The following is a 27,268-nucleotide window of genomic DNA, read 5'->3' as shown; positions in this document are numbered from 1 at the left end:
CCTACTGGGGACCTGGCCCTCAATTCAGGCATGTGCCCTGACTGGGAATCGAACTTGCAACCCTTTGGTTCACAGGCTAGCACTCAATCCACTGAGCCACACCAGCCAAGGCAGACATCCATTCATTTTTAATTAACCAATGAACACATGTGTATGCTTGTAAAAGTTCAAAATTGCCAAGTATAGAAGGTAAAAGTTACATAAATGAACATATACTTAATTTTTATATAGTTGTAATTGTAGATATGGTTTTATATTTCCATTTTCCATCTATTTTGTAAGTTCTTTTCCATATCTTTAATAGCCAAGAGTTTCAATGACTGCAAAAGTTACAATTATTTTTCCTATTTAATTTAGCTATTCCCCTCTAATTGTATTTTTTTCATTTTTAAACCATTGTATAGTTTCTATAAATAGAACATGTATAGGTATATCTATTTCTTCTTTTTAATTATTTCCTTAGAATATATTTAATTGTCATGATTTCTTTGTAGAGATAAACAGAAATTATAGATTTACTATTCTATGGAATTTTTTATTTTGTAGAAATAGCCTGTGGCTTAAACATTTTTGAGGATCACTGGTTGGTTTATAACTCAACAAAACTTTTAATGTTTCTATGGTGGTTAAAAATTACATTAAATGGCCCCGGCTGGTGTGGCTCAGTGGATTGAGCACTGGCCTGTGAACCAAAGGGTCATGGGTTTGATTCCCAGTCAGGGCACATGCCTGGGTTGCAGGCCAGGTCCCCAGTAGGGGGCATGCGAGAGGCAACCACACATTGATGTTTCTCTCCCTCTCTTTCTCCCTCCCTTCCCCTCTTTCTAAAAATAAATAAATATTTTTTAAAATTACATTAAATGCATTTTTGCCTTTCAGTGCTTTTAATTTGGGTGGGCAGGCTAATCAATTTCCCTTTGGAAAGATAATGCAGGCTAGTATATTAATTCCAAATTTTAAAAAGTAGCTGTTAAGGGTTATATGGGAGCATGAAGTACGTATTGAGCAATGTGATAAATGCTTTACCTGCATTATTTTATTTCATTCTAAAAAAATGCCTTTAATATAGTTCCATTTTGCAGATGAAGTTAAGGTTTTTCAAAGGAGTTATATAATTTACTTAATGTTGCACAGCTAGCAAAGTATTCGAGATGAAACGTGGACTCCAGAGCCTATGCCCTTCCCATTCTGTAAGGGAATTCAGGCCACTTGGGAGGAGGATGGCCTGAGTGTCTTCTCAATATCAATTACCTCCTAACTGAAGGTATTTGTTTTACAACCTGTATCTGAAAGGAGCTTGAGAAAATGAAAAAGAAAACTGTATACAACCTCATCAATAGATGAGAATCTTGTCTGGAAAAATTTCCTTTCAACAAAGTTAGCTATAATCAAATGCCTTTTAATGAGTAATTGTGCTGAGTGATGTACCATCCAGCCAAATCAAGCAAACAGAATCTCTGTCCTCTAGAGGCTAGTCCATGTGACTTATGCAGAGGACATGGATGTTTGAACAATGACCCAAGAACAAATGCATTAAAAGGCAAGATAAAATAGTTACCCTGTATCAAAGCACTGAACTTTTCTACTCCACTAGAGCGGGCTTGGCAGGAAAAGAAAAACCTTCCTGGAAGAATGGGAGGACAAAAGTGAAGAATGGGCAGACGATGGATGTTGCTTTCAGTTTAACTTGAGAGACCAAAGATAGATGGATCTGACAGGTGGGACTGATGCCAACCCAAGTCTAATTTGGCCTCCGTCCCAGGACTGTGTCTAACTCACCAATCAGAGGCCAGCCTCTTGTTCCTCCCAATGTCAGTCATTTAATAAACATGTATCTTCTACTCAGCAGACCTGCTCACTGGCCCTGGGTATTCCACTGGGCTGAGACTCAGAGAGTGGCTGTGTTGCAAGTTCTTCTTTGACAGGCATAAAGGACAGATCCCCTTATCTCCTGGCAGAAGTACTTTGTTCAGACCTCCCTGCATCCCCTGTGTAGTTGAGGAAGCATGAAGCCTCCCTGGCGATGACAGAGCTACTTCCTAGCAGCATCCTAGAGGAAAATTCCATCAGTGCCTTTTAGATACCAATCTATTCTCTTAGCTGCATCCAACAGACCTGATATACAGATGATCAAGCTGTAATATCCCAACAATAAATCCCACTGCCAGTGACTCCATCCTCAAGCTTATGTTTTGCTGCAGTATGTGTCATCATGTGGCTCTATTCTTAGGCTCAGAGGTGTGTAGAAATCTCTCCCCTCACATTATATTTACCCAATATTTATGTAATCACTGACCATATACCAGGCACTCTTTCCTATGTTTTCCTATTACATTAACTCATTTAATCTTCATGACAATTTCATGAGGTTTTATTCTTATTTGGCAGCTGAGGCTACAGAGGAGTTAAGCAATTTGACTGATGATATATAGCTAGTAATTGACAAAGCTGAGCTTCTTCAGACCTAGGCAGGCCGAACCCACAGTCCTTGTTCTTAGGAAATAAGGAAATCACTAGGAAAATTTCATAGTGACCCCTGATGGATGTCTGTTATCATGTGAGAAAGACATAAAGCTCAAAGCAAGACAGGAGGTTACAGGTTCAGAAATATAGCTGATCAGGAGATGGAGAGGGGCTGTAAAAAGAAACTTGCATTGCCTGGGAGGCGCACTCTGGCATGTTGGATACCCCCCTCCCACTCTAGTGAGTGTTGGCCTCTGTATCAAACCACTGGCTGTTGCCTGCTGTAACTGCTTGCTGTTTCCTTTCTGCAGCCCTGAGTCGATATTTTTAAGTAAGTTTTGTTTACAAAGGAGTTCACAACATTATCTCAGCAATGCTCCCACCAAATAAACTCTTTTTTTTTCTAGTTCCTGGCTTTCCAGACATTTCTCCTTGCCAAAGTCTTTGCCCAGCACACGTATATAACGCCGCAAAGGCCTGCTTCTTCTCACACTCATAGGGAAGCCCCACATAATTAACGTTGACATGCGATGGCAATGCTAATGCAAAGCTCCTGGGGTCCAGATTCTCTAGGAAGTATCGCTTGGAGTGAACAGGGCCCTAAAGAATTTGCTACACTGTGAAAGGCCTTTGTCTTTTGTGATTTGATATTTGTGTGATTTTTGTTTTAAGTAAAAGCTTTTCATATATATTATTTCACGGGATCCTCCAAAGAACCTCATGAGGTAGAAGGCTAGGAAGAGATTAAAGACTTCATTTGGTGAAAAGGAAACTGAGGCACACACAGAGGTGATGTGACTTGCCTAGAGTCCCGCACCAGGAATGACAGAGCCAGGGCTCCATCTAAGCTGTACTGCCTTTGGGCTTTAGTGCCACTGCGGGCTTCGCTTTTCTTACCTACATCGTAATGGGATTTGAATAGGTAGGTGCTCTGTAAGGGTCATTCCAACTCAAACATTTTATAATACTAAAATTTGGAGGAATACTTTTCCCTGAAAAACCATATCATCAAGCCTCCTGAATTTCACATTTCCACCCATGTTATTTGCATCCATCCTGTAATATGACTTCGTTATTTCAAATTCTCATCTCAAAACGTCACGCCAGCAGTTGTGCCCAGAGCAGGGGAGGGGAGGGGAGGTTCCTGGGCTCTGCGCTGCGCGAGCCTGACGGCAGGGGCGCTGCTTAAGTCGGACGAGCGTTCGCGTTCTGAAAGCCCTTGTCCCTCGCGGCACCCCGTCGACCCCGCCGCCGCCGCCCGCCCGCGGAGCCGGAGGAGGTGGAGCTGGCTCTGTCCCGGCTCCGAGTGGGTTTGCAGCGGAGTAGGCGGTGCGGTGGCCCCGGGTGGCAGAGGCTCGGGCGGGGCGCTTGGGGAGGCTGGCGGGCAGTGCCGGCCTCGCGGGGAAAGCGGTGCCTCGGGGTGGGCGCTCCGGGCGAGAGGAGTCCGCTCCATGCATGCGGGCGGAACCCGGCCCAGACGAGCCGCCGAAATGAAGAAAGACGTGCGGATCCTGCTGGTGGGAGAACGTGAGTCCGCGCACCGGGGCTAGTGGCGTCCACCGCAGCCCCTGTCGTCCTGCCTCTGCTGCCTCGGGCCTCCTCGTCCCTCGTCCCCCTACTCTCCTCCATCCGCGCCCCCATCCGCGCTCCCAGTGTGCCAAGCCCCTTAACTCTGCAGGCGGCCGTCAGCCTCCTACCTCACCTGGGCCCTCCTAACGCCTCCCTCTTCTGTCCTCCAGCCGGCCTCCCAAGCCATGTCCTCGTTAGTCTCTGTCCGCCCAGCTTCATCCCTTCTAAGCGCCTCTCCCTCTTTTCCTCTTCAAATCCTTTCCTTCTGGGCCTCAGCGTCTCTGAGGCTGCCTCCTTTCAGACCCTCTCGCCTTGCGTGGAGATTCCCTTGTCACTGCAAAGGCAGGTGCCGGAACGGGCACACCAACCAATAGGATGGCGCGAACCTGCTCCCGGGAAAGCTAGGGGGAGGGGTGCATGACTGTCGACTTGTGGGCAAGGTCAGGTTTCTGCCTTTTCTTTTCCTTTTTTTTTGAGCGCTGTCTTCTAAGCATTGACATCAAGGTATGCAGTTTTTAGTGATACTTGTACTTTGCATTGGAATAACTCCTGATACACTCAATAATTCTTCATTAATTTACTCTCAACTTCAAGTTATAAAAGTACTCAATGAATGAATAATTATCTGGGAAGGGTCCTTCAATTGAGAGAATTATTGTTACCCTAAAACCTACTTCCCCCCTCGTTTGAAGCATTATTTCATAGCTCTTTGAGGATTAACTTATAAATAACAACAGGCACACATGAGACCCAACATACACCCATACGCAGGAGACCCCTTAGAGATTTCACCTTGTGAAGATATAATAAAGGAGAAATGCCTTCTGTTCACTGCCTTGGGGACAGAACAAACTTCTTGGTATCACTGCAAGTTACATGACTTAATTGGTAGGACTAAAATAAGAACGTGCGTTGGCAGGACGGGATTGTTTGTTTTCAAGTCCATTAGTTAATACTCTGCCATTGCTGTTTTGAACCATTCTATTCTAGACCCCGTTCCATTCTGGAGTAGCCCCTCCGGGTTACTGTGATCCACTCCCAAGGAATAAAGCACACGCATACTTGCCTTCTCCTGTAGTGTTGTTTGATAGTCATTGAAATTTCTGTTCACCTGCTGTTTGGAGCAATTTTCCTTTAGAATCAGGAATTAGAAGTAAACTTAGCCAGGTTGCTTTTTGACTCGAAGTTGTGAATGTTAGTCTTTATTTATAACTGTATCTTTATCTGTATTTTGCATGAACTTCCTTGACAAAGTTCAGAAAGGTGTTATTTAACATGATTCATAAGGATGCATTTGGAAAAGCAGGGTAGGAAAAGTGAGATGATCTGATAAAAAAAAACTGGTCTTTAACTGTATTATAAAATGGTTTTAGAGTTTAGTAACTTTTTTAGATATAAAATCTTTATTATATATATTTCCATTATCATTTAGTCCCTTTCCATCCCCTCCCCCAGTTTAGTAATTTTTAATGCTAATTTTTGAAAAGTTAAAGTGCAATGTTTCATGAGTTTTAAATATAGGAAGCAATTACGTATAATTATTTTGTCTGTAAAACACCTAATAAAAATGCTATACATGTAAAAAGATATTGTCAGCCTTAGGTCATTTAAGTAAAAATGTTAATAGTATTATTTACTTAGAAATACATAAAAGAATTAAGCATTTATTAGAAAAATTACAGGCTATATTCTGCAGAAATGAAAACAAATGAGAGTTGATAAAAGTATACATGCAAGAGCTTAATCAGAGGGAGAAACTTGACACTAGAGAAAGCCTTAGGTTTTGAGAAGGACGGTTTACTTACAAAGGGTGGTACCAGAAACTGTAGGCCAGCTACCATATATGTAACTTCTTTGTACGTTTAAAAATACCAGAAAGAGTTACATGTATTTGCTATATGTCATTGTAATTAGTTATGTTAATGATGGCATTTGGGGGGAATGTTTGGAGAATTACTTTTTGAGATTTAATGTAAATATTTGACAGCTGTTCGCCTAACTGTAGCATTTTTAAATGCTAGGTAACTATAAGTGTGACCAAGGCTATTTTAAATAATGCTGGTCTGCTAATGCAGATTTGTCGGACTACCACTTCTTTAGGAAAAAGTAGTAATTCGGTTTTAGTTTTAAGATGTTAACTAAGGGGAATGGGAAAAAAAAAACAACAAAGGAAAAGGGACACCATCTCTGGTATTGTTGCAAACCCTGTTTCTTCTCTATCACTTTAGCACATTTTACTGCTATTAGTGTCTATCCCTGAAACCACAGAACAGCAGCTTCATTCATCAAAGCCCAAAATAGTTGTGAATAGTTTCAACATTCTGTTGCTAAACTTACACTGTCCTCTGAAGGTGAAATGGGCCTTTTTTTGGCCCATCCAGAATCTGAATTCTGACCCATCCAGGCTTTACTGCTAACTTAATTGCTTGGTATTTATTTAGTGGTTAAATCAGAGAAGTTAGGCTGTCTGTAAGTTTTTAGGTGTTTATTTGCAGTGAAAGTGTTTTAAACGTCATTTTCACCTCATCTTAAATATTGAGCATATTGAGTACCATGCAGGCCAAAAGAAATTACTATCCTTAAAATAAAATTTTCTTAAAGCGCATTTAAAAAAATATTTTGTTTATTTATTTTTAGAGAGAGGGGAAGGGAGGGAGGGAGAGAGGGAGAGAAACATCAGCGTGTGGTTGCCTCTTATGTGTCCCCTACTGGGGACCTGTCCCACAACCCAGGCATATACCCTGACTGAGAATTGAACCAGTGACCCTTTGTTTTGCAGCCCGTGCTCAATCCACTGACCTACACCAGCCAGGGCCAAAATAAAATTTTAACAATCTTTAAAAATACTACCACACCAAACTTAGTTTTTCAGGTTATAGGTTTTCATGGTCAAATTTGTTGGCCAAAATTTATATTTAACCAGGTGTGCATTAGAATGCTTAACAAATGTCCTTGTTACAATAAAATTAGCATGAGCCTTATTGCCTACATTAAAAGCACAGAGATAGTTTTAGTTTAGTGAGGTGTTATTTTTAAATTAAATTGAGATATAGTTGTTTTCTACTGGTTAGATTCAATAGTAAAGTGGAACTGTTATCCTCCTTTCAAATGTTTCTGGTAGCTCTTACCTGATTAGTTTATCAACTGGAACCTTTGCCAAACGAGTTCAAGGTGACCTATGCTTTTGTAATATCTCCTTAACTGGTCTCCCTGCTTCTAATTTTGTTCTTTCTCCATGTAGTAGTCTGCATCATCTTTTAAAAAAAGTATTTCAGATCTTGTTACCCATATTTTTTAAAGATTTTATTTATTTATTCTTAGAGGAAGGGGAAGAGAGAGAGAAAGAGAGGGGGAGAAACATGGATGTGTGAGAGGAACATAAATTGGTCACTTCTCATCACTCCCAGCCGGGAACCTGGTCCACAAGTCAAGCATGTGCCTTAATTAGGAATCAAACTGGTGACCTTTTGGTTCACAGGCTGGCATTCAGTCCACTGAGCCATACCAGCCAGAGCTGTTACTCATTTTTAAAACCCATCAATGATGTGTGCTTTCACTTAGAATAAAGTCCAAACTTTAAAAAATATACATATTTTATTGATTATGCTATTACAGTTGTCCCAGTTTTTCTCCCTTTGCCCTCCTCTGCCTGGTACCCCCATTCCCTTCAGCAATTCCCCCACTTAGTTCATGGCCATGGGTCATGCATATAAGTTCCTTGGCTTCTCCAAGGAGGCTTACAAAGTCTTTCAAAATATGGCCCTTGCTTTGTTCTTATATTACTCTCTCCTTCACTGCTCTCTTTGCAAGAAGGTCCTGACCCAGGCATTACCACCAGTCTTCTGCATATTTGTTAACTTGGCTTTTGTTGCTGTTTTGTTCTCTGGGCTAGAAAGTAAGCTTCAGGAGGGCAGGGGATTTGCCTTGTTTGTTGCAATATCCCCAGTGCCTAGAATAGACTTGGCACAATGGTAGGCAAATACTTGCCAAAAGAATGACCGAGTTCAGGCCAGTTCAGTATTTTTTTAGACTTTCCTTGTTTTTCAAACCACTCCTCAGTCAGAAAAATTTGATCATTGTCCTGTGTTAAGTCCAGCCCGATGTGGTTATTGTTAGAATTAGATGGGGTAGCCCTCGTGCTGGCTCTTGTTCCATGCCCGTAGCTTTCTTTTCTCTGGGAGACTCCTGTGTTCTGGCAACAAAGTAGACCAATGACTTACAATGACAGTGTCATGTCTATTCCATGTCTTGGCTGCCAGGAATTACAGTCCTTGCCAAAAAGAGGTCAACTTCTCTTTGAAACACCAGAAGTCATCTTAGATTTGAAGGGGTTGGGAAAAGATTCTTCAGGATTAAGCTAGGGATAAGAGTCAGAGAAACTTTGGGAATAAGCTAGTAGGTTTTTTCCTTTTCTTTGTAAACATTTGTTTTTATTGATTTTAGACAAGCAGGAAAAGAGAGAAACGTGTATTTGTTGTTCTACTTATTTATGCATTCATTGGTTGATACTTGCATGTGCCCTGACTGGGGATTGAACCCAGAACCTTGGTGTATCGGGATGATGCTCTAACCAACCAAGTTACCCGGCCAGAGCTACTAGTAGTTACTTGAGGAAAAAACTTCCTATGGTCCTTTTAAAGCCATATAGCTTTCCCTTCTGGTCTCTGTAAGAATGACAGTTGAGGATTCAGCAGCTCAGTTTCAGTTATACTGTGTTTAGTCCCTGGGTGATTCTTCCGACCAGGGCTGCATCCTTTCTCACTGTCTTTTGTGCCCCCCTGGCACCAGTGGGCAGTGGTGAGGGGCTGGCGTGGAGAGGGATAGGCCACAGGGTTAGTCCTCCTGCAGGGCTTCGTCTGCATGTGGTCGGTAAAATTTTCCTTTGGAACAATGCTCAGCCTTTCTCCAAATGCTCAAGTTTCCCATTTAAAGCTATAATTTCATAGTCACCCTCCTCTTCCTCTTGTGTTCTAATTCAGTAATTTAGGAAGAGCCAACAAGTCTTCTTAAGAAGCAGCAAATAAAAGTGAGGAGTCGGCCCCGCTGAAGCACGCAGTGTTTGCTGTCAAGAAAAATAGCCGATGTGGCTGGTAGGGCGGTGATTTTCACTCTGAATATTAGGAATTTGCTGTCATTTAGAACTAGATGTTCAAAAGATGTGATGAAAGACAAAGAAATTTTTAGCCTGGCTAAATCTAGATAATTTGTTCTATAGTGATGAATTATGTTTGCCATGGATGACCTACTTAGAAGCATGGAGCCTCACACAGAACTGTGGCGTGTTGTACTGAACTGAACCGGAAGGCCTTCTGTTCTTGGGAATGATTGTAGCCATTCTTCTTTTTCTATAGGTCACTTCACTGTTTCTCAGGCAGAGGAAACAGAGATCAGATGGCTGGCTAGCAAAGCATAATATTTTTGTTTTTTATATTAAAATTTATATTAAAGACTGTGCTTTTTGTATATAATTTTAAATGAAGTTATTATAAAACAGTATTAGATAAAATATCTATACTGTGTTTTATAGTAAATATAAAATTTAACTGGTACAGTAACTGGAGAAGAGCTTGGGACTTTGTTCCTTTATGAAAATAATTCTAACTTATCAGTTAAAAATGTTGTTTATGCTTATCTGCCATTTTTAAGGGAACTTTTTGATCATAGGCTTATATAAATTATTTTTAATTTAAAACATTTAAAATTCAGAATTTTAAAATTCTAAAATGTTTTTGCTTATCTTTAAGGCAGTCATTCATTTCTCAACCAAAATTAGCTTAAAAGTGGCTAGACTATTTTAGTTTTAAACCTGCTTTTTATTATTGTTGTTATGATTATTATTATATTGGTGGTCTCGCTCAAGGTTGGGTTAGGTAGGCATAATAGAAGCAAATAGCCCTAGATTAGTTTCACGTAGGCATTTCTTAACTAACTCACATCTGTGTGAGCCTTTGTGTTATTATTTTTCATATTATTTATTTATTGACTTCTGTTGTTGTTCATGTACCTCTGTCTCCATTTTCCTCCCACCCTCGAGCTCTGTGACCCTTTGTTGGTTGAAGTGTCTGTCATCTCACTGTTTCCAGAAGGAAGCCCCAAGTGGGACCAGTGAAAACACGCTCATTCTCTCCCAGACTCGCTGTACTTGGCCTCTTCTGCTCTAATTTTGAGCTTGTTCTCAAAAAGGAAGTTGCTCTTGGATTTTTATGTGGAAAGGATTTATGTTGATTTTTAAAAGGTCTTTTATTATGCAATTACCTCAGAAACTAGAGGGAATTGTTTTATTTTAGTGAGTGTCAAGCTACCTCATATTCTCTAACTAGGGAGGCAAGATATGAATGGGAAGTATTCCTACAAGTAACTCGAATCAAAACGTTCCCACTCTTGGTGGCCCTGTCTTGGACATCCGTCTGATCAAGGTCAAGTAAAGATCTTCCGTAGTCGTGGTCTTCACAGTAGGTGCCTCCTGTGCTGCCAGGGCGTCTCCTGCCCCTCTCTGAGGCCTGCCCTGTTGGAAGGGACCTGGCAGCAGGTGTGGACTTTGGCTGGAGCCCACTGTGTATGGGCAGCCAGAACTGCCTCGATGAGTTGAGCTGAGAAGAAATTTGAATTTCCTGAGAATGTTGCTCTTTCTCTTCTGAAGATACCAGGGGAGATGAAGGGGGTCCATGGAAAAAGCAGAAAGGGACTATGGCCAGGAAAAGGTTGTTCTAATGAGTTTTCACAAGAAAGAAGAAGAAGAATCTTCGGGGTTATGGTAAAGGCAGGGGCTTGAAGGTATCACAGACCACCCACTGAAGGCCTGAATTGTGCTAAGGGTGTCTCAGTGAGTCTGAAGAACAAGTCCTAACTTCCTTGGAAACTAGTAGTCCTTTTGATGTTGGTGGTTGATTTAATTTTGATCATTTCGTGTAACATTATGAACTGTTAAAAGTGGGGTAGCTTTCTTTGGAACCTGGTGAGGGCCTTGGAGTTGTGGGATATAAGTGAAATTTTAGAAATGTAATTCTGAAAAGGGGATTAATGAGAAGGTTCAAGGTCTTAAAGGTATTAAGGCAGACAGAATTCTCAAGGGCCAAGCAAGAGTGAGATTCGTTTTTCTTTTGATCACCTAGGAGCATCTGAATTACTGAGTATCTGATTCATTTTCCCCATTCCCAATATAGTAGATAAGGTTAAGAATGTAGAGGTGTATAAGGTATCCCAGAGAGTTCTTCAGAAATGGAAAAGTTTCTGGGAGCATCTGTGCTGTTGGAAGTTTTGGGATTTTGGAGATGCTAGGGGAAAAAATGGACATCTGTACTGGGGCCAGAAGGCCCAGAAGATTAAAGGTCACAGGAATTGTACAGCTGTTGGATCTTCTAAAAGGTTTGTTTTAACTACCTGGGAGTTAATACTCCTTACTCAAATGAAATGCATCAAGTGCAGGGCCCTGTGGACTTGATCGTGATTCACAGCAGAAGCATTCTCCTGTTTGGTGATCGACAGAGAGCTCTGCTGTGTGTTATTTGTCTTCAGTCAGACATCACCACTCTTTCTTTGCAAGGAACCCTGTTAGGGCTCTCTCCCAAATGTATTCTTCTTGCTCTGCAGCATTACTTGCCAAGAAGAAAAAATAGACAGGAGCCCCAAGTTCTAGATCTCCGGATGCTGGATAAAGAGGAGAGCGGCATGGCTCATTTTACATAACATAACTTTTGTCTCATTGTGCAGAATGATGTGGAATAAGGATGGACCACTGCGGGTGTTGAGAGGAATACTGCCTGAGCTAGCCGAAGGTTTGGGGTTGCTGACTCCCTAAGCAAAGCCATGATGAAAGGAGTTAGTTAAGGAAAAAAGTTATGAAATGCTGCATATAAGACAAGTTTTAGAAATTACTGGACCCTATATTGCCTAGTGAGTTCCACTTGTTCTTGGATATTCCTGCCAAATCACTTTCCCATGCATAGTTAATCAGTTAACGGATACAATTTGGAGATTAGTCTGCTATTTCTAGGCTGCTTTCAGGTGTGGGATCTAATGCAACTTGTACTTTTTCGTCTGTTATAGGCCTGTTTTCTAGGTGTAATGCGGGATGGTTTATACTAACCATAGAATACAAGCATTTATACCATGTAGTCCATTAAAAAAAAAAACTGATGAGAAAATTGAAGCCCAGAGAGTGTCAGTGACAACTGTGGGTCACACTGTTAATGACCAAACAGGTTCCCATATCCACATTTTCTGGCCCATTCCACTGCTCACTTAATTCCTGTAATTCAAGCTCATCATCATCACAACATGTGTTTATTTAATGCGTGTCACATATTGTCCTAAGCATTATCCATCTGTCATCTTAATTAACTCTCTTAACCAATTCAGGGAAGCTCCTCAGCATTGTATATGAGATGAGCACATTGAGGCTTGATGACTTGCCTGAAGAAGGACAGCTAGTAAGAGCTGGCACTAAGATTTCAGTCCAGTTCTGGCTGATTCCAAAAGATGTATTCTTTTTTTTTTCTTTCACCAATGAATATTTGGTATAATATTTATTTAAAAGGTATATAGAATAATACAACAAATGCCCATCACCTGGCTTAAGAAATAAAACATAACTGATAAAGTGAAGCCCCCGCCCCTTTGCATTTCCTTCTTTCCCTCAAAAGTAGCCAACCACGGAATCTCAAATGGGAGCCCTTTACCACGGAGTCATACATCTCCAGTTCCTAAGTGCGTCTCTGAGGAGCTAGGGATTCGGCAGTGGACAAGAAAGACATCTTTCCTGCTCTCGTGGGGTTTCCTGTAGGTGACCGTGAAATACTTGTTCATTAATTTTTCTGGAAACACCCAGTAGATGGTAGGAAGTACCAGGTTTTCACCAAGGACAGTCAGGGAGTCATTTAGGAAACCATTGGTGCCACTCCAGAAGGTTGCCTGGGTATTACACAGGCACAGTACTGTTTGGGGACACACATGCCTTTTCTCTTGTACGAGCTTCTCTGTTTCCTGCCGTGTTACCAGCCTTCTAGGAGAAGATGCTCCCTTCTCCTCCTGTGCTTTCCTGCCTCCCCTTCCTTTCTTTAAATAGAGTGATCGAACATAGCACTTGATCCATACCTCTGTGTGGCAATTTTGTCTGTCTTGTTTAATAATACATTTTTCATATTATCCCCACTTAAGACTTGGTGCAGGTAGATGGCAAATGTGTCTGAGTGGAACTCACACTCTTGGATAGAATTTTTACTACAGTGCTTCTCAGTGTTTTGAGCCATCACTTCCTTTTATAAATACAAAACTCCCATGCCCTCTGCATTCTGACAGTTTTGGGATACTAACTGGTGTCTTACGATTCGATTCAGTTTTAACATGAATTGTCCTGTGCTAGATCAGATCTCACAAGTTAAAAGTCAAGGTTTTCAACAAGATCACCCTTACTTTAGATGTCAGCTTGCAAAGTGGGGTCCCCAGAGTACCCACGCTTATTCCTGGCTGACTACAAATTTGGGGCTTCCCATAAGCCCCTCAGGTTTGATAATTCACTAGAGTGCCTTGCAGAACTCAGGGAAGGTCTATACTTAGGATTACACAAATGAACAGCCAGATGAGGTATACAGGGCACAGGGCAAGGTCTGAAAGGGTCCCGAGCACAGAAGCTTTTGTTCCTGTGCATCCCCAGCGCACCACCTTCCTGGCTCGTCAGTATTCACCAACTGGAAGGCTCCCCTGAGTGTTAATGTCCAGAGTGTCCATATGGGGCTTCATTAGGTAGGCATGATTGATTGAATCATTGGCCACGAGATTGAAATCAATCTCTAGCACCTCCCCCTCCCTGGACGTTTTGGGTTAAGGCTAGAAGTTCCAACACTGTAATCACATGGTTGGCGTCTCTGGCCACCAGCCTCCATCCTGAAGCAACCCAGGCCCTCCCTTACCCACGGTGAGTCACAGCCGGAGGATAAACTCGAGTGTGGCTGAAAGAGACTAGCAGAACACCCTCCTGTCTCTTAGGAAATTCCAAGAGATTTTGAAGCACTTTTCCAGAAACTGGGAATAAAGACCAGGTGAATTCTTCATTATATCACACCCTCCTTTAATGTTATTTGAAATTGCAACATTAATTAATTTTTATTGAAAACAGATTGAACAAAGTAACTTTAGAATTTTTTAAATTGCCTCAGCAGTTACCTGCTATCCACAGCTCTTCAACTGCTCTTAAGAAAAGCGCTGAAAGGGGTAGTTCCAGAACCTCCAGGAGGTGGAACTCATTTCCCAGATGGCAGTGCCGAAGCTATAACGATACTGTGGTGCTGGGCAAGGTGACACAGCCCATTCAGTCTGGTTGATGCGATAGAGGTCCTCTTCCTAGTCATAAAATTAAGAAAGTTCAATTCATCATCCAGGTGTTTCCAAATATATTGGTATTGCATTAATGTAAATGCATATGTGTTAAGCATGTGCCTTATGTTTATGACAGTTTGGTATAAGTTATGTGGCACAGGAATAGTTCAAAGGAGGAAGGGGAGGGATATAGTAACCCTGGGGTGTCTTCAGGGATGAGGTAGAACTTGAGATGTCCTTGTGAGATGGTTAATACTTGGAGGAAGTAGAGGGGAGAGAGGTAGTGGTGTTTTTAGGTGAAGAAAAAGATACATGTGAGAAGACAGGATTTATCATGGCTTCTTTGTACTTACAGTGGTATGGCCTTATTTGAGCAATTTGTGCATGTGAGGAATAGTGGGAAATGAGATTAAATAGATGAGCTGTGTTAAATTATGTATGATTTTCAAAGGCCAGTAGAATAGTTTCACCTTGATGTGGTAGGTAATTGAGAATCAAGGAAAGCTTTTGATCAGGTGAGTTAGAAAATGAAAAGAAACATGGGTTGGCATTTGTATTGTTGGTAGATTAATGAGAAGAGAGGTTGGAGAACAGGGTAGGGAATTGGAAACTGGGACCTGGCTGGTGTGGCTCAGTGGATTGAGCGCCAGCCTGCGAACCAAAGGGTCACTGGTTTGATTCCTGGTCAGGGCACATGCCTGGGTTGCAGGCCAGGTGCCCAGTTGGGAGCATGCGAGAGTCAACCAATCCACGTGTCTCTCACACACTGACGTTTTCCTCTTTTTCTCCCTCCCTTCCCCTCTCTCTAAAAGTACATAAAGAAAATCTTTTTAAAAAATTAGAACAATTTGAGCCTCCAAATAATAACAGTAACAGATTATAAACAATAGAATAATCCATGAGACTATGCTAATATGAATCAGAAGGGAAGTCTTTTCCTATGGTGGAAAGCAAAGAAATGTAGAAGGTTTGATAGAAATAGACAATTTTAGGAAAGTCATGAATGGCTGCTAAAGCCAGTGGGCAAAAGTTTGATGAGAAACAGGGTATTTACATAGTATCTCCCAAAGTATCCCCTCATAAGATACTTATTAATTACAAAAGGAAAAATTGTAACTTTATAGTGGAGGAACCTGGGCAAGCACCACCTCCTCCAAGTGAAGACAGCCGACATCACCAGTAATGGGAAAAAATTGGCATCATCTCTCTGCTGTGATGCACTGAGAAGGGTGCAATATCACTCTTGTGGTGCTCTTGCCAAAAATGCAAAACCTGAACTTAATCATGAGATGGCACCTGACAAACCCATCTGAGGGATATTCTACAAACTAAATGACTTGTAGTTTTTAAAAATATTGAGGTCATGAAAGGTAAAAAAAGACTGAGAACTCTTCCAGATTAAAGGAGACTAGAGAGACATGGCAACAGAGTGTAATATTTGATCCTGGGCAGGAAAAAACACCCTGATTTTTCTTTCCTACCAAAGATAATAGTGGGACAGGAGTGAGTTGTGATCAAGTCTGTCGATTAGGTAATACTGTTGTATTGCTGTTAATTTCCTGATCTTGACAATGCACTGTGGTTATGTAGGAGAGTGATCTTGGTTTTAGGAAATGCATACTAAGGGGTAAAGGGTCATCATATCTGCAGCTTAAATTTATGTATAATAGTATTTGTGTATGCAATGCACGCTGACTTTAAAGGTCCCCATTCCTTTCCTGTATTTTTTAACTTGTGTTAATATTGTTTAAAGTCTGGCATGAGAAGGAGAAAGGGAACACTGGCTTAGCCATCAGGAGATAGGTTATTCTCTTAGCTGTGCAGCTCACCTTTTAGTGAGATATTGAGGAAATCACTGTCTCTGGCCCCAAGGTCTTCATCTGAACACATTTAGCGGGAGCTGGGTAAGCTGACATCGATGATGAGGTTCTAGCGGTTCTGTGATGATGGCCTCTGGACTCACTGGCATGGTCCGAACTCAGTGACAGTGTTTCTTTTCAGCCACGTGAAGGAGCCCAAGCGTTCTCACACAAGTCGGTTGAAAAAAACCATGGAAACCAGAGCTCGAAGGCATCTGTTAAACTGTCTAATCTGCCCCTCCACTAGCGGCACTCATTTGTTCACGGCAGGCCCTTTAACTTTGGACCAGTGCACTCCTTTGTAGCTGTTTGTTGTTTTTCTGGCGACTTGTGTTTTTTAGTTCACCCGTTATTTTAGTCATTAAAAAAAAGAGTGTGACTTTTCTTAACTTTAAAATCTTCTAGTTCTTTTATGTTTAGACTTTGCTTTTGGAAACGGTGATTTGCTATTACGGCAGAGATTAATAGGCAGGTGGACTGTTTTCCTCTAGAATAACGAAAGGATTTACTTGATAAACAGTTGGATGTCTGTGGTAGTAATTGTATGATCAGAAAGTGGTGGGAATGGAAATCACATTTCAGAATAAAAATTAAGATTTTTAGCTTGTGCATAAAAAATGATAGGTTATAAAATGTAACAGGAAAGTGTCTTTGCTCTTACTAACGCTTTTGATGTGATACCGTAAAAAACAGGGAGGTAAGACTGTACAGTAGACACTCTGACCTTCTGTTGGTAAGGATGTAAGTTGGTTTATTCTTTTCTGGAGGTAATTTAATAATATCTGTTAAAACAAAAGATTATGCATACCAACTTGAGTTCCGTTTCTAGAAATTTATCCTCTGGAAATACTCATTGTAGCATTGTTTATAAAAGTAAACACTTAACAGTGTGCGTTGTTGGATGATATTATAACACAGGATACAAGGGATTCTTACACAACTATCAAAAATAATGTAGGAAGCTTTTTAAATGTTAATATAAAATGGATTTATTATTGTTGGGTTTTTTTTTAAGATTTTTTCATTTATTTAGAGAGGAAGGGAAGGAAAGAAGGAGAGAAATATCAATGTATGGTTGCCTCTTGTGAGTCTCCTGCTGGGAATTGAACCGCAATTGTGTGGTTCGCAGGCCCGCACCCAATCCACTGAGGTACACCAGCCAGGGCATATTGCTGTTTTTAAAAATTGTGATAAAATATAGAAACCATAATATTTGACATTTTAACCATTTGTAAGTGTACAGTTCAGGGACATTAAATACATTTACAATTTTATGTAACCATCACCACTTTCTAGATTTAAAACTTTTTTATCATCCTCAACAAAAACTCTGTACCCATTAAATGATAACTACTCCCAGCCCAGAGATTGTATAAGGTGACATGTAACATTGCCCAGGTGCATAATTAAGTGACGAAGGAGGATTGCCAAATAGTATGGATTCTGTGATTCCAGTGTGGCATCATTATAATATGTTCATTTAAGTGTAGGCAAAATCCAGGAGACTGTCTATATTAAACCATTAATGGGGGGAATTATAGAAGAACTTTACTTTAGATCATAAATTTTGGTGATTCTTTTTTAAACAATGAGTATGTGTAATTTTTCTAAGCAGAAAAAGGTATACTTTATTATACTAAAACTTGGTAATTTTGATGGCTCTGATTTTAGCTAACAACAGACTTTCTATGTGGTTGCTGAATTTGAGCTTATGTGGAACCTGAACGCTTTATTAAAATAGTAATTTTTATTTTCACAGCTAGAGTTGGGAAAACATCACTGATTATGTCTCTGGTCAGTGAAGAATTCCCAGAAGAGGTAAACATTTTTATTTCTTTCCTATTTTTAAAATGTTTTAAATTTATCAAAATTGAGCTAAAATGAAACAAATTCTGTCTTTTTTGCATGTATTTCATTTCTAACAGTCGTGACTTTGAAAAGGCTTATAATGTTTCACACAAGACATCTCTGAAATGCAGTATAGGAGAAAGAACCACACTAGCTCTGAGTTCACCTTCGTCCTTTGCATTTCCTACTTTTGACCTTGGCTAGGATATGTGTCAGCTCTGTGCCCTATTTGTCTCATCTGTGAAGTGGGAGCTCAGAGGGATATTAGAGATGATCTAATCTGTATAATCCTTTTGTTGTTGTTGTTCTGGGTAAATTGTTTCTTAAAAATAAAATGTTACTCATAAGCCCAGAATAAAACAGATGAGTATTCCTTTAGTTAAGGTTAGGGTGGAAGGTCTGGATCCCCACCTGCCTTTCACCCGACAGCCCCTAATCTTTGAGGAAACCACTAGGATTTCGACACACATTTGAAAACCTTTATTATTATCTACTTTCATCATTCTACAAGTGGAGAAACGAATTCATTCTATATTTGCCTACCTCGGAGGATTATGGTGGGTCTCAAATGAGATAAGATTACTAATGGGAGTGCCACCGAAGGTGAAGTGGCTTTATTATATTACTGGCAAGTTCCATTATGAGGGATCGCAGCTTATGGCCTTAGGTAGTCAGGATATTAATGTGGGGAATAGGACCAAGGCAAATGAAATGAAAATTCATTTTTTTAAATTTTCTTTCTTCACATAGCAGGTATTATTAGTGCCAGAGTTTATTTTTACCCTTTTTAAAAACTTGTTTAGGTAGGAATATCTGTATAATTTTAGTATTCAGACAAATATGATGTGATAGTATTTTCAACAGTGGCCATATAATGACAGTCGCTCAGGATGTAATACCTGAAAGTTTTCTATGATGGTTTAACTTAGTTTAGAATTACTGTTTTAGAAAAGTCCTCTTGGGTATGAATAAGGGATTTTTACGTGAGTAAAATCATCTAGTCTTTCCAAACGGTGTAATCATTAAGAATAAAACTTATATAGCCAATCAGTTAGTTATATGCTACAAGAAATGAATTTTGATTACTTTTTTTTAAGATTTTATTTACTAGAGAGAGGGGAAGGAATGAGAAAGAGGGAGAGAAACATCGATGTGTGGTTGCCTTTCACATCCCCCTACTGGGAATCTGGCCTGCAACCCAGGCATGTGCCCTGGCTGGGTATCAAACTGCTGATGCTTTGGTTCACAGGCCTGTGCTCAATCCACTAAGGTGATACCAGCTCAATACCAGCTAGGGTGATAATTTGTTTATTTGAGGATTATTTTGGATTAATATAGTTTCTCATTTGTAGAGTATCTTAAGCCTTCAACAAAATAGAATGAAAACAACATATTTTTTTAAACTCTAATGTTTTTTTTAAAAATATTTTATTCCTTTTTAGCGAGAAGAGCGGAAGGGAGGGAGAAAGGAAGGGAAACATCAATATGTGGTTGCTTCTCATGCACCCCTACTGGGGACCTGGCCTACAACCCAGGCATGTGCCCTGATTGGGAATGGAACTGGTGACCCTCTGGTTTGCAGGCTGGCAGTCAATTCACTGAGCCACACCAGCCAGGGCTAAAAACCTAATGTTTAAAATGCCAAATTTAGACTATTTCAGGCTGCATCAGATCTGAAGTATCCTTGTATATGCTGTGCCCACACAGATAGAGATGTGTATTTTTTTAATGGTTTATCATACAGCATTAATATATATTTGCATCTGTGATAAAGCACAAAATAAAGCATTTTTAACAAAAATAAGCATTTAAAAGTACAACTCATACCTGTAATAATAGATATGGATGAAAGGAGCTTATATATAGATAAATTTGTATGATCTATGAACGGGTTTGATTGATAATATCCAAAGGTTTTTCTTTTCTGTATTTGTTTTCAAATGAAGGTTCCTCCCCGGGCAGAAGAAATCACCATTCCAGCTGATGTCACCCCTGAGAGAGTCCCAACACACATTGTAGATTACTCAGGTAATGAACAGCCTATTGACCTACTGGAGGTGTGTAGCTATAGGGATCATTTGATCATCCTCCAAGAGGTATTTACTAAGCTTTAGAAAATGTTAAAGAGGGGTGGTCCTTTTTCTCCAGCAGTAAATGCTCATTTGCTGTTCTTGTCTCATTTATATCTTCTTGCTAACTCCACCCAGGCCCTCCTAAAGGCTCCATCTTTCAGTTCTGTCCCGAATCTACTAAGTCGGGTTCAGCAATAGTGAGAAGGAAGGAGGAATGGTAAATGACAAGAAGTAGGTACATCCCTACCCTCCTTGAATTGGCAGGCTTTGTTATCAGGCATGCTCTGGTGGTGTGGAAGGAGTTCCGAATTTAAGACTTGCTGAATTCTAACTTTGTTCCTTACTTTTCAGCCTGTGTCTCAAGTAAAATAATAGTTGAAACAGTTGTAAATTTTCTTACTACAGTGTATGATAATAGAAGCACATCTGTATTGCTTTTAATAAACTTAAATTTTTTATATACACTACTACTTGCTTTTTAATTATTAAATTAATTTATTTGTGCTGGGACTTTTTATTTTATTTATTTATTTATTTATTTTTTAAACAAATTTTATTTATCTTTAGAGGGGAAGGGAAAGAGAGAGGGAGAGAAACATCAGTGTATGGTTGCCTTTCATGCGTCCCCTGCTGGGAACTGGCCTGCGGGGAACTGGCCTGCAACCCAGGCATGTACCCTGACTGGGAATTGATTATTTTTAAATTAAATTTATTGGGGCGACATTGGTTAATGAGATCATAGAGGTTTCAAGTGCACATCTCTATGGTACGCAGTCTGTATATTGCATTGTGTGCCCACCACTCAAACTCAGACCATCTTCCATCACCATGTATTTGTTCCCTTTTACCCTTTACTGCTGCCTGGGACTGTTTTCTCTTAAAGGGTCAATTGTAACATGTACCACTCCGATGGGTGATTTTGATAATGGGGGAAGCTATGTGGAGGGAGGAGGTACATGGGAAATTTTTGTACCCTCCACTCAATTTTGCTATGAACCTAAAGCTGTTTTTTAAAATGGGTCTAACTACGTTGGTAATACTTTGTTTTGCTCAACTAGTATTCCATGTAGCCTAAAACAGAAATATTAGTACAGTGTAGTCCAGAAAGTGTGACACTTTGAGCAAAGTGCGACGAGTCCTGAATCGGAGTGTGCTGTAAGTGTAAACTGCACGTGAATTTAGAAGACTTTAGCATGAAACATAAATGTAAAGTAGCTCATTAATAATTTTTCTGAGAATATATTGGAATTTTAATATTTTGGGTTAGATAAAAGTAGTTTTACCTGTTCCTTTTTACTTTTCTTAAGGTGAGTACTGGAAAATCAAAAATTCCGTATCTGCTTGCATTACATTTCTGTTGGAGAGCCCTACGTTGGAATCTGAGGGGGTTGGATGCGTTCTGTTATACTTTCATCTCTAGCTTTATTTGTAGAATTATTCTTCTTTTAATATGTGTGGCCATGTAATTAGATTCACTTCAGTGTTAGAATTGGAGCCTTAACCCACTGATTATTCAGCGTATGAAGAGATATAAAAATGACCAGTTATTTAACATAATATGAAGTACAGTTGAAATCATTTATGATATTAGTTTGTGTAACTCAAATAACAGGAACACTGGGGGGAGACATGTAATGTAAGATGAGCTGAATTAATGTATCAGTAATGGCCTTGCTCTTTATTTGTGTGCTGCTTCGTCTTACGTATGTCATGCATATCTCGTGCACTTTGGGGTTGTGGGCGTATCCCCTCACTGAGACCCGTCCTGGTCAGAGATTCTCTCTACAGAGGGAATTCTTGACTCCTCATCCTCATGCTCTAGTTTTGCTTCTGGGACCGGGGTAATATCACTCATATCTGCTATCTGGGTCTCAAGCTTGTACTGCCCAGATTCTCATGTGGCCCTTTAACCTTGTGTGTGGATAGACTCTTTGTCTGGGCCTCTGACTTCTTGGCACCCAGTTTTCTAGCTTGGGTTTCTAATCTCTTCTGCCCGACCCTTCTCAACTCTGGTCAGATACTGGCCTAGATTTATAACACAATGCCCTCTGCTCTTCTCCGTCTGAGTCATCTTGCAAACCTGTCTGTCAGTGCCAGCTGCTTCCTTATCAATCTCTCCTGCCCCCCACCTCCTGACTGGCCCTCATCTTTGCCGCCAAGTCTGGCACTTTACCAGAACACGAGGAATGCGGGATGTTTGAGGGATGTTAGATGGGCGTTGGCGTGCATTTTAGAGTGGCCATTAGTTTTTTGTGGACATGTAGAATATATTAAGCTTTTTTACTTTGTCATTTGTAGAAGCAGAACAGAGTGATGAACAACTTCATCAAGAAATATCACAGGTGAGTTAAAAAATAGTTGTATGGTTTTTGTGGGAAAACAGTGATGAGTATAAGTCTGCTTTTTGCATTCTCTCACTTATTTTGTTGTTATTGCTGACTTTGAGAATGTATTTTTGCTGTAAGTCCTTATGAACTTTTTGTTTTTAGAGACATGCTAAGTGTTTATTATTATAAAAATGCTACTAATTTGTTCATTTTTGTTGCAGGCTAATGTCATCTGCATAGTTTATGCTGTTAACAACAAGCATTCTATTGATAAGGTATGAACATGTGGCTTTTTTCACTATCCTTATTAGTTAAATTTCAGTGGGGGCACTTTCAGAATCGATCCTCAACTTAGAATTTTAGGGGTCTAGAGGACAGGTCCTTTCCAAAGAAGATCCTCATATGGCTTAGCTCTTGTTAATTTTCATTTTAGGTAACCAGTCGATGGATTCCTCTCATAAATGAAAGAACAGACAAAGACAGCAGGTATTTTTTCTCTCAAATTTTGTATATTGAAAAATATCAAACTTACAAAAGAGTTGCAAGAAGTAGTACGATGAATACCTGTAAACCCTTCACTTAAATCCACCAGTTGTTACCATTTTGCTGCATTTGCTTCATCTATAGGTCTGTGTCCCTGTTTGCACACACACACACACGCACAGACTCCTTTTTGTGGGGAGGAATTATTTGAGGCAGCACAGATACTTGAGAGCAAAGCACAGAATAGGGCTCTGATACTATAGTGATTCTCCATTTCAGACATGAAATATTTTGATAATCTTACATTTTTCTTTCTCAAACTGCTGCTTGAAAAGTACACACCCTCTCTCTTGAGACGCCCCTTTGCTGAGGAATGGCCTTCTCCCTTGTCACTGGTTGCTCATAGTGTGGTATGTGTATGAGCACCGGACTCGGAGGAAATTGAAAGACCTTGGAAATCCGATTTGGCTGCTTGTGAGCTCTAAGACTGATTTCACTGAGCCCATTTCCTCACCTGTAAGCACAGATGAGGGTAATACCTCTTGTGGTTACTTTAAGAACGCAATGAAATAATGATGTGTAAGTGCTTTATAAGTTCTCTAAAAAACTCTAGGGATCTTCAGTTAGGAATTTATACAGGGAGATTTCTTTGAAATTCTTTGGAAGACATGTAGGTTACAGAAAAAGCAAGAAAACGTACATTCTGTATTTTTCTGCGTAGGATGGTAGTTGTAGGTATATATCTTTGAATTTTAAGTCAAAATGGAAACAAAACATTTTTCTTGTAGCATTGTATAATTGAACATGTTATTTATGAAGCATTTGAGTCTTTTTAAATGTTAGGAAAGCAACTAATATCTATGTATTATACACATCTGGTCCTTTACTTGTTTTTTAATTTTTATTATTTTATTTTACTTTTTTTAATTGAATTTTATTTTAAGAAGTGTTTTGTTTTTTTTTTAAAGATTTTATTTATTTATCTTTGGAGGGGAAGGGAAGGAGAGAGGGAAACATCAATGTATGGTTGCCTTTCGTGTGTCCCCTGCTGGGAACTGTCCTGCAACCCAGGCATGTGCCCTGACTGGGAATCGAACCGCTGTTGTCTGGGTTGCAGGCCTGCACTCAATCCACTGAGCTACACCAGCCAGGGCTAAATTTAATTTTTATTATATATTTTTTCCATGACCATTTAGTCCCTTTATACCCCACCCCCACCCCTTACTTGGTTCTTTAGATTTGTTTTTTTAGTTGGGCATTTTTGTGCCTTGAAAACTAAAGATCTGGTTCTAGATAGATGACCACGGTCACTGACCCTTGTTTCCCAGTCTGCATAAGGAGACCTTGGACTGAGATGGCATCGCTTATGCTGTGCCTTGCAGCTCCAGTGGCTCCTCTTTGGTTTTAAACTTCACAGTGACGTACTGTCAAGGAGAAACGAACAGTATGGCCCTCTAGAGCCACCCTGTCCAGTGCAATAGCCTCTAATCAGTTGTGGCAAGTTAAAATTAAGTGAAATGAAATAAAACTAAAAATTCAGTTTCTTTTTTTTTTATTCTTTTTTTTAAACCATGATTTTTTTAAAAGATTTTTATTATTTATTTATCTTTAGAGAGGAAGGGTGGGAGAGAAGGAGAGAAACATCAATGTGTGGTTGCCTCTTGTGAGTCCCCTGCCGGGAACTGGCCTACAACCCAGGCATGTGCCCTGACTGGGAATCGAACCTCGATTGTGTGGTTCGCAGGCCTGTGTTCAATCCACTGAGCTATGCCAGCCAGGGCCAGTTTTCTTTTTTTTTTTTTTTTATATATTTTATTGATTATGCCATTACAGTTGTATTCCCCCCCTTCATTCGCCTCCACCCTATACACCCCTCACCCACCATTCCCCCCCTTTAGTTTATGACCACGTGTCTCAAGTTCTTTAGATTCTATATTTCCCATACTATTCTTGCCCTCCCCCTATCTATTTTCTACCTACCATCTATGCTACTTATTTTCTGTACCTTCTCCCCTCTTCTCCTCCTCCCACTCCCCTGTTGCTAACCCTCCATGTGATCTTCATTTCTATGTTTCTGCACCTGATCTAGCTGTCTTCTTAGTTTGCTTTTGTTTTAGGTGTGGTTGTTAATAACTGTGAGTTTGCTGTCCTTTCACTGTTCATCTTTTTTATCCTCTTTTTCTTAGGTAAGTCCCTTTAACATTTCATATAATGGGGGCTTGGTGATGTGAACTCCTTGAATTTGATCTTATCTGAGAAGCACTTTATCTGTCCTTCCATTCTAAATGAGAGCTTTGCTGGATAGAGCAATCTTGGTTGTAGGTCTTTGGATTTCATGACTTGGAATACCTCTTTCCAGCCCCTTCTTGCCTGTAAGGTCTCTTTTGAGAAATCTGCTGGCAGTCTGATGGGAACTCCTTTGTAGGTGACTGTCCCCTTATCTCTTGCTGCTTCTAGGATTCTCTCCTTCATTTTAATCTTAGCTAATGTAATTCTGATGTGCCTTGGTGTGTTCCTCCCTGGGTCCAACTTCTTTGGGACTCTCTGAGCTTCCTGGATTTCCTGGAAGTCATTTCCTTTGCCAGATTGGGGAGGTTCTCCTTTATTATTTGTTCAAATAAGTTTTCCACTCGTGGATGTTCCTCTTTGCCTTCTGGTACCCCTATAATTCGGATGTTGGAGCGTTTAAAGATGTCCTGGAGGTTCCTAAGGCTCTCCTCATTTTTTCGAAATCTTGTTTCTTCATATTTTTCTGTTTGGTCATTTTGTTCTTCCTTCTGGTCCACTCCCTTGATTTGAGTCCCAGTTTCCTTTCCATCACTATTGGTTTCCTGTGCATTTCCCTTCATTTCACTTAGTTTAGCCTTCATTTGTTCCTCTAATTTGTGGCTAAAATCAACGAGTTCTGTGAGCATCCTGATCACCAGTGTTTTGAGTTGTGCGTCTGATAGGTTGGCAATTTCTTGATCACTTAGAGTTATTGGCTCCAGGGGTTTGAGTTCTTCTTGAGCCATGTTTTGGTCTGTTTGAGCCTGTTACCTATGAGGAGCAGAGCCTTAGGTGTTCACCGGGTGGGGCCACCCAGGTCGCTGGTTTGTGACACTGTTTGTGGGGGCGGGGTCAGAGAGGGAGCAATAGCAGTCCCCTCTGCTGCTTCCCGCCACTGGGGCCTGTTCGGTCTGTCTCACTGCTCACTCCTTTGCTGGTTTATCTGCTCATGCGAACGTGTGACCATGGTCAGCCTGCCGCCTTGCTCCTTCACTGGGTCTGCCTGTTGCAACCCCACACCTGGGATTCGCCCTCAGCTGCCTGCGTGCACCTGGGTCGGGGGATCTTTTTTGCCTGACCTGCTCCGCTGCTGGCTCCACCCCTCTTGCCGGTCTGGCTGAATGGCTTCTTGTTGTTGTCGGACTTTCATATAGTTTAATTTTCTGTAGTTTGGCCATGGTTTTTGTTGCTAAAACTTTCTTGTTTTTAAACTTGGTTGTGCGAGAAGGCACAGTGTCTCCACCTACGCCTCCATCTTGGCGGAAGTCCTCTAAAAGTTCCGTTTCTTGAATACATTTAGTTGCATTTCAGTTGATTGTAGTAATGGACAGTACACATGAAGAATGTTTCTGTCATCACAGAAGGGTGTGTTAGAGCATCCACCTGCCTGCTCTGACACCTGCTCATCTTGCTAATTATTAAAGCTGTGTCCAGGAGGGACTCTTCAGAGAAGGCAGGTTAGCCAGGGTCTATCAAGGACTTGGTTGGACCATTGGATTTTTAAAATTTGGCTTTACTATGACAGCTTCCGAAAATGCTGTGGTTAGATTCCTGGTCCTTTTAATATCATCTGAAAGTGGCTTTTAGCTGTGTCTGGTATGGCTCAGTGGATTGAGTGCTGGCCTGTGAACCAAAGGGTTGCCAGTTCGATTCTCAGGCAGGGCACATGCCTGGGTTGTGGGCCAGGTCTCCAGCTGGGGGCGTGTAGAGGCAACCACACACTGATGTTTTTCTCCCTTTCTTCCTATCTTTCCCTCTCTCTAGAAATAAATAAATAAATAAAATCTTTTAAAAAATGAAAGTGGCTTTAACATTTGGAGATCTAATTGAGCTTCCTCAGGTGTGGCTGTATTTTTCCCTCTATGAATCATACCAACATAGTTACTTTTCTTGGTTGACTTGTCCCAAGGTGGTCTGTTTCTTTATGATATGGCCCTTACACTTTTTAATATCTTCCTCCCTTAAGTTTATATTAAAACATTTTTTTTAATTTATTAATTTTAGAGAGGGAGGAAAAGAGAGAGAAAAACATTGATTTGTTGTTCCACTTATGATTTCATTGGTT

General features: G+C 40.4%; 1 protein-coding gene across 9 annotated transcripts in view; it reads left to right on the top strand.

Annotated features, from left to right (window-relative positions):
• Nucleotides 1–3,730: 3,730 nt before the first annotated feature.
• RHOT1 (ras homolog family member T1) overlaps nucleotides 3,731–27,268 on the top strand; it is a 64,130-nt gene continuing 40,592 nt past the window's right edge. For 4 of the 9 annotated variants that reach the window (XM_053656090.1, XM_037143330.2, XM_053656103.1 and 1 more), the window contains exons 1-6: nucleotides 3,732–3,990; nucleotides 17,965–18,023; nucleotides 20,000–20,081; nucleotides 22,424–22,467; nucleotides 22,674–22,727; nucleotides 22,886–22,938. In XM_053656090.1, the coding sequence (XP_053512065.1) occupies nucleotides 3,915–3,990; nucleotides 17,965–18,023; nucleotides 20,000–20,081; nucleotides 22,424–22,467; nucleotides 22,674–22,727; nucleotides 22,886–22,938 (368 nt within the window). In that variant the 5' untranslated portion in view covers nucleotides 3,732–3,914. Of the gene's footprint in view, nucleotides 3,991–9,019; nucleotides 9,123–17,964; nucleotides 18,024–19,999; nucleotides 20,082–22,423; nucleotides 22,468–22,673; nucleotides 22,728–22,885; nucleotides 22,939–27,268 lie in introns of all 9 variants that reach the window. The other 5 variants (XM_053656093.1, XM_053656089.1, XM_037143336.2 and 2 more) reach the window with 5 other exon arrangements.

The sequence above is a fragment of the Artibeus jamaicensis genome, unplaced genomic scaffold (genome assembly GCF_021234435.1).
Source record: "Artibeus jamaicensis isolate MK-2021 breed Jamaican fruit bat unplaced genomic scaffold, CSHL_Jam_final contig_1998, whole genome shotgun sequence".
Classification (NCBI taxonomy): domain Eukaryota; kingdom Metazoa; phylum Chordata; class Mammalia; order Chiroptera; family Phyllostomidae; genus Artibeus; species Artibeus jamaicensis.
Note: the sequence above shows the minus strand (reverse complement) of the source record. Positions and strands in the feature narration are given on the sequence as shown.